At 63.2% G+C, this 7,002-nt stretch overlaps 2 protein-coding genes across 2 annotated transcripts in view; one reads left to right on the forward strand and one right to left on the reverse strand.

Moving 5' to 3' along the window:
- Nucleotides 1-2,268, reverse strand: part of MNEG_2005 (hypothetical protein) — a gene marked incomplete at both ends in the record, with an annotated part of 10,336 nt that extends 8,068 nt beyond the window's left edge. Inside the window, 6 exons of the mRNA XM_014049519.1 lie at nucleotides 51-175; nucleotides 402-498; nucleotides 655-821; nucleotides 1,053-1,202; nucleotides 1,403-1,712; nucleotides 1,940-2,268. Of these exons, the coding sequence (XP_013904973.1) occupies nucleotides 51-175; nucleotides 402-498; nucleotides 655-821; nucleotides 1,053-1,202; nucleotides 1,403-1,712; nucleotides 1,940-2,268 (1,178 nt within the window). The remainder of the gene's footprint in view (nucleotides 1-50; nucleotides 176-401; nucleotides 499-654; nucleotides 822-1,052; nucleotides 1,203-1,402; nucleotides 1,713-1,939) is intronic.
- Nucleotides 2,269-5,174: 2,906 nt separating this feature from the next.
- Nucleotides 5,175-6,589, forward strand: MNEG_2006 (hypothetical protein; the record flags this gene model as incomplete). Its single annotated transcript, XM_014049520.1, has 3 exons — nucleotides 5,175-5,653; nucleotides 5,897-6,206; nucleotides 6,401-6,589. 3 exons carry the CDS (start codon nucleotides 5,175-5,177, stop codon nucleotides 6,587-6,589), a joined length of 978 nt encoding a protein of 325 aa, XP_013904974.1.
- Nucleotides 6,590-7,002: the final 413 nt, after the last annotated feature.

Genomic DNA, 7,002 nt, shown 5'->3' on the forward strand with positions numbered 1-7,002 from the left:
ACACACACACACACACGCACGCACACACACACACACACACACACACACACCTGCAGAGCCACACCGAGCTGGGCACCTCCATCAGCTCGTCTGGCGCATAGCCCTCTGCCGCCAGCCCATACGCGTCGCGCCACATGTGGAAGAAGGGCCGGCAGGCGGCGCGCTCGTCCACCTCCTGCGCGTGATGAGGACGCCCGAGCAACGCAACCAGATGAGTCCTGAACAATCAGTCAAAGCGCATAATTCAGCTTGTGATGGGATAGGTGCGACACGCCCCCAGCCATGCGTGTTACGTCGTGATACCAGCCCTAATAGCCACCCAGGAAGGTGGGGGTTGCCACGAGACCATGCCCAGTGCAAAACCGGATGGGCCGCCTGTTGCTCCCACCGTGCGTGCTCACCTCAAACGCGTTGCCAGCTCGACCTGTGGACACGCGCGCATACCAGACCCACAGGCCGTGGCGCGCAAAGAAGAGCGCGCGCCTGGTGTCCCCACACCTGCGGCCGCAATAGAGGAGTGCAGGAAGCGGCTTCAGAGCGCAGCCGTCAGCAACAGCATCGCACGCAGCAGGTTGCAAAGGCAGCGAGGCTGCAGCCCCCCGTCCCACGGCCCCGCCCTTTGGTGCCGGCTGCGGTGCGTTTGGCTGTTTTCACCTGTGATGGTGCTCCGCGAGGGCCGCCAGCGCGTCAAATCCCACCAGGGGGGATGCAAACTCCAGCTGGGAGGCGGTGTGGGGGACATCTTGTTCCCGCCACAGCTGGTAGTCGATGAAGCACGGAAAGAGGACACCCGTCAGCAGGTCGGCGAGCCGCCGCGTCTCCTGCGGAAGCGGACACGGGACCCGCAGCCTGAGTGCGGGCGAGTGCGCTGCGCGCTGTGCGAAGGACCGCGGCGTATCTGAGGCGCAGAGGGACGAAGACGCGGGCGGCGGCGACCGTCAGGTGCGGGCCAGGGTGCCTAACAGAGCGTGCGGGGTCCGTCGCGTGACCCGCTCTTGCGCGTCACAGCCGCTGACTGGCTCCCGCTTGCGCCAGCATTGCAGCATACGCACGTTTGGCGGCGACCGGGAGGGCCGCTCCGTGGCCATTCTGCAGGTGAGGGCCTGCGCCGCCGCCCAGGCATGCGACACGCCGACATCCAAGCGGACGTCCTTTTGCGCTTTCTCCGACGCCAGCGCCGCGCCAGCGAGGGCGGCAGCCATCTGCAGCGTGTAGGGTAAGGGAAGCGGTGTTACTGCTTGTATGCGCGAGGTTGAGAGGCAACCAACCTCTACCTCGGCATGTCAGGGGAGTCGCAGAACCTGGCGCCGCAACGTTCGCCCCCAATCCCCTGTAAAAGTCAGCCCCAACGACACTCTCTTGGGCACGCGCATCAGCCCCCCTTCTCATTCGCCTCCCGCACCTCGTTCAGCGCCGCAACCATGGACGCCCCGCCCTCTGCAGCTCCCGGCAGCAGCCGCCGCCACGCGAGAGCCGCGGCTGCGCCGAGCGCCTCTGCGGCGATCGCGGCCGGCAGGCGCGCGAGCGAGGCGGTGCCACCAGATTCGAGCATCGGCGGCGCGATGACGGCGCGCGATGCCGACCAGCGGCAGGCCGTAGTGACGTCATCATCCATTGCTGCGTCGCCATGCGCGCCGAATATCGCCAAGGCTGTCCTTGTCACGTGATTTTCGGCGGCGACGGCAGCGATGTTCGTGGTAATGCAGGCAAAACTGCGGCCAACGTTAAGGGTGCAGCAGCATCAACAATGCTGCTCCGCAACAAGCACTTGAGGGGTTGCGCGCGGCTCACGGAGAGGTCTGGGCAGCAGGGGGCAGCTGGCGACCAGGCAAACACACGTGCTTGATGCTGCTTTGCCGGGCCCGGCATGTGTCCAGTGTGGACACCTTTCAAAGGGCTTGGCGCATAGGAGTGTATCTTCACCCATTCGCGCTCTCACCTGATGCCTTCAGGGCTCAGAAAGCCAGCTGGCACGTCAGCTGCCGCCGGCAGCTCCCGCAGCTTGCCCAAAACCGTCTGCAGAGCCATTTGAAACAGCCGCTGCTCTGGCTTGTCCTCCCCCTGCTCCTCCTCCTCCTCCTCCTCCTCCTCCAGCTGCTGCTGCTGCTGCTGCTGCTGCTGATGCTGCTGCTGCTGCTGCTGCTGCTGGGCGCTAGCCGAGGGCACTTTGAACAGATCCTGCGTCGCTGGCAACACCAGCGTGGCCACAGGCAGCACCGAACCCCCCTCCCCGCTAGTCTGGCGTGTGGCACGCAGCTGCAGCGCCATAAAGAAGAGTAGGTACTGCACTCCTGGAAAGAAATGCTCGCGATCCGGCAGGTCGTTCCAGGCAATGCCAGATGGCCCTTGCACCACCTTCCTGGACTCTGCAAGGCTTTCCAGGAGGAGAGCGGTTGTCGACCTGCTGTATGCGCGAGTAGGCGCGAAGCACCGGTCCCCCGCCAGCTGCTGCTGCCGCATGGTGCAGGCGCCGCTGCCGGCCCTCTGCGTGCACGGCAGCGTCTTCCAGGGCTGGGCACTGCTGTTGCAGCTGTGCAACGGCCATCGCCACGCCCAAGGCAAGCTGTAGCTCTTCTTTTGAAGCCTGGGCGGTTCTGTCAGGTGGTGAGCTGCGGTCACGCAGCTCAGCCCTCTGACCCTCGAATTTCTCGTCCACCCTGGCTACTAAACCGGTCAGCAATGACATGGCGTCTACTGCGAGGCCCGCCAGCGCCCTTCCAACACTGTCGCTGCTGGTGGCACGGACTTGCACCACCAACGGGCGGCGCAGCGGCAGGCCGGTGGTGCCAGGTCGCGCTGAGGCCTGACTTGCATCGTGTCGTCGCAGCAGACGTGCACGCAACATTTCTGTCTGGGCAGTGTGACACGGGGGTCACGACACGATCTGCATGATCAAAAAAGCCAGTGATGTCGGACGATCCTATACACGTGATTGATTAGATTGTGAATGTGCCAGTAATCACGCTACAGATGTGCCAGTACGCCGTTGTACCGGTATCAACGCGTCGTATCAGCGGTTGCTGGGACGTCCGTGAGTGTCACGGGAATGCGAGTGACGTGTGCACTCATCGGTGTCAGCAGTGTCATTTCTAAGATGTTGAGCCTGTGACGCGAGAAACGAGGCACTCACAGGTGCTTTCTGTTGTTGATTCCGGGCACACAGTCGCAGCCGTTGACTTCGAAGAGATCATTACGGTACGATGTACAGTTCAAAATCATTGCACACTTCAAAACCAGCAATCCCATGTTGTCTTCGACTTCCATGTACAACCAGCACGCGCCATAGTCACCAGGGAGGCCACTGCCCAACGCCTGCAACTCTGACACGTGTCAGAGTTGTCGCAGTGCACTGCGACACAGGACAGTGTGGTGCTTGCCAGCAGCAACGACGCCGTCGACGGCAGTGGACATACTTGCGGAAAGCCACAGGCCAGCCTCGCTGCAGGTGCTGTGTCCTCGGTCAGTAGTGCCGCAGGCGTCATCAGGACGTCAAAGGAGGCCTTGGACTGGGATGAGCCAAGGCAGCAGGGACGACCTGAAACGCGCACAGCCGTCAAACCCCTGAATGTCTGCCAGAGATGATACATGTCTGTCAGAGATGATTCAGTGTAGGACGGATGAAGAGGTTGGCAGTGCGCTTTACGTTGCCCGTTAGTACCTTGAAAAGCAGCAGCAGCTCCTGAAGGGCGCCGCCGCGCGTACGGAGCAGCACCAGATGAGTTGAAATTTCAACGTTGAAGGCTGCAGCCGGCGCACTGCGTGTGTGCGTGGCAGCAGCGACGGGGCGGCAGCGGTGGCAGCAGCGGCAATAAACTCAGCACAAGCAGGTCGATATCCGACAGGACGCCCCAGGCACTGCCTGATATTGCGTGCGCCATGTCCCTGGTCTCCTCCCTGCTTGCCATTAAGGAGGGCAGAGCCGTCCCGCGGCACGCGCGAGCAGGGGCGAAGCACCGGGCCCGCGCTAGCCGCTGCCGCCTGGTGCAGGTGCCGCTGCCGTCGCTCTGCGCGCGCCGCGCGGCACCAGCCTCCAGGGCTGGGCGTTGCTGGTGCAGCTGTTTTAGAGCCATCATCACCACGTGCCGCACCTGCTCCAGCCGGTCTTTTGACAATGGCAGGTTCAAGTTGGGTTGTGGGCTGCGGCAGCTCAGCCCCCTGACCGTCAAACATCTCCTCCACCCTGGCCGCTGCACTGCTCAGCAATGACATGGCGCTTGCTGCGATGCCTGCCAGCGCCCCTCCAACGCCACGAGCACTGCTATCGCTGCCGCCGGCACGAACTTGCACCACCAACGGGCGGCGCTGCGGAAGGCTAGCGGAAGCAGGTCGCACTGATGCTTGACTTGCATCTTGTCTGTGAAGTAGCCGTTCACGCAACATTTCAGTTTGAGCCGTGTGTGGTGACATGGGAGTCACGACACGATCTGCTTGAGAGTGGTGTCCGACGATCGTACAAGCTTTTTACATGTTTTGTTTGAACGTTGCACTAGATGCCATTGCGCAGGTACAGTGCCTCACGGATGTGCCAGCAACCGCTGATACGGTATGCGCAGCTTGCATACAACTATCAACTGGCAATTCCAGTACATCAATCACAAAATGAAACATACGTTGTTCCACACCGCATTATTTGATTGTCTGCAAGATCGTGCAGATCGTGTCGTCACTCCCATGTCACACGGCCCAAACTGAAATGTTGCGTGCACGGCTGCTTCAAAGACAAGATGCAAGCCAGTCATCAGCGCGACCTGCTTTCGACCGCCTTCCGCAGCGCCGCCTGTTGGTGGTGCAAGTCCGTGCCAGCGGCAGCGACAGCGGCGCTCGTGGCGTTGGAGGGGCCCTGGCGGGCCTCGCAGCAGGCGCCATATCGTTGCTGACCGGTGCATTGGCCAGGGTGGAGGAGAAGTTTGAGAGTCAGGGGGATGAGCCGCGCAGCCGTGGCTCGACACCCAACAGAAATCTGCGCTTGACAAAAGCCGGGTTTGAGCGCCTCACCAGCCTAGAGCGCCTCAACCTGGCGATGGCCTTTGCAAAGCTGCAGCAGCAACGTCCAGCCCTGGAAGCTGCTGCCGCGCGTGCAGAGCGACGGCAGTCGCGCCTGCACAAGGCGGCAGCAGCCAGAGCGGCTCCCCTGCTTCGCTCGTACTCGCGGGTGCAGCAGGACAGCTTTTTTCATGGCAAGCCTCGAGAAGGTCGAGGACATGCTGGCAGCGCAACCAGAGGTTGCCTCGAGCAACCGGTCGGTGCACGAGCTACCTGCTTCACAACTGCTGCACGTACTCTCCACTTTGACGCTGCAGCTGCGTGCGGCACGTCATTTGCGGGATAGGGCCTGGGCTTCGGAGCTGCCTGTGGCCACTCTGCCGTTGCCGGCGCTGCAGGACCTGTTCAAAGTGCCCTCGGCTAACGCCCAGCAGCAGCAGCAGCAGCAGCAGCAGCAGCAGCAGCAGCAGCAGCAGCAGCAGCAGCTGCAGCTGGACGAGGTGCTGGTGGAGGAGGAGGAGGAAGAGGAGGAGGAGGAGGAGGAGGGGGAAGAGCAACAGGCAGAGCAGCATCTTATACAGAAGGCACTGCAGTTGGTGACTGGCGAGCTGCAGGAGATGCCGTCAGCAGCAGAGGTGCCAGGTGGCTTTCCGGGGCCCCGATGCATCAGGTGAGGGCGCGATTGTGGGCAGCTGCGGCCCGATGCACTGAGTCATGTAAAGTAACGGCCTCCAGAGCAATAACATGCTTGGAGGGCCCGACGAAGCAGCACCAAGCCTGAGAACCCGCCCAGCCGCCCGCCGGCCTCCAAACTCAAAAACCTCCCTGCGAGCCTCGACTCCTCATGTTCTTGTTGCGCAGCAGCAAGTGGCGATGCTGCCCCACCCTTACACTCGGTGCGTGTACGCCGCAGGTTTGCCTGGTCCACCACGAATATAGCTGCCGTCACCGCTGAGGAGCACGTGGCATGGACGGCCGCAGCCATGTTCGGCGCGCCGGGTGACGCAGCAGTGGATGATGACGTCACCGCGGCCTGCCGCTGGTCCGCATTGCACGACGTCATCGCCCCGCCGCTGCTCGAATCTGCCGGCACGGCCTCGCTCGTGCGCCTGCCGGCCGCAATCGCCGCAGAGGCGCTCGGCATGGCCGCAGGGCTGGCGTGGCGGCGGCTGCTGCTGGGCGCTGCGGAGGGCGGGGCGCCCATACTTGCGGCGTTGAACGAGGTGCGAGAGGTGAATGCATTCGGGAGCACATCGTGCGCGTGCCAAAGGGAGTATCGATGGGGCTGGCCTCTGCCGGGACTTGGACCAAACGGTGTGGCGCTTGAGCACGCAACTCTCCTGACATGGTGTAGTGTGCTGTTTGCTTCTCAACCTTCATCCTATAAGCAGTGACCCCCCTTCCCTACACAATTCAGGTGGCTGCGGCCCTTGGCGGTGCGGCGCTGGCGTCGGAGAAAGAGCAGAAGGACTTCCACTTGAGCGTCACAGCATCGTTTGTCTGGGCGGCGGCGCAGGCTCTCACCTGCAGGATGGCCACAGAGCGGCCCTTCCGGTCACCGCCAAACGTGCGCATGCTCCAATGCTGGGCTCGCGAGAGCAAGTGAACAGCTGTGACGCGCGAGCGCCGGTCGCAAGGCCTGCCCCGCACGCTTTGTCAGGCAGCCTCTCTGCACCCGACACTGGCCGCCGCGCGCGTTCTCCTCCCGTCACGCCACAGCCTAGCGTGCAGAGCGCAGCGCGCCGGCGGCGCACTCACACCCAGGCTGCGAATCCCGTGTGCACTCCCGCAGGAGACGCGGCGGCTCGCCGACTTGCTGGAGGGGGTCCTGTTTCCGGGGCCCCTGGACTACCAGTGGTGGCGCCAGGAACCAAGGCGCTACGCTTCATTGCAACTGGAGACGGGGTCCCCCCTGGTGTTCTTTGACGCGCTGACGGCCCTCGCGGAGCACCACCACAGGTGAAATGGGAAACAGCCACCGCAGCCGCCGCCAAGGGACGGGGCCGCGGGACGGCGTGC

The sequence above is a fragment of the Monoraphidium neglectum genome (genome assembly GCF_000611645.1).
Source record: "Monoraphidium neglectum strain SAG 48.87 unplaced genomic scaffold scaffold00216, whole genome shotgun sequence".
Classification (NCBI taxonomy): Eukaryota; Viridiplantae; Chlorophyta; class Chlorophyceae; order Sphaeropleales; family Selenastraceae; genus Monoraphidium; species Monoraphidium neglectum.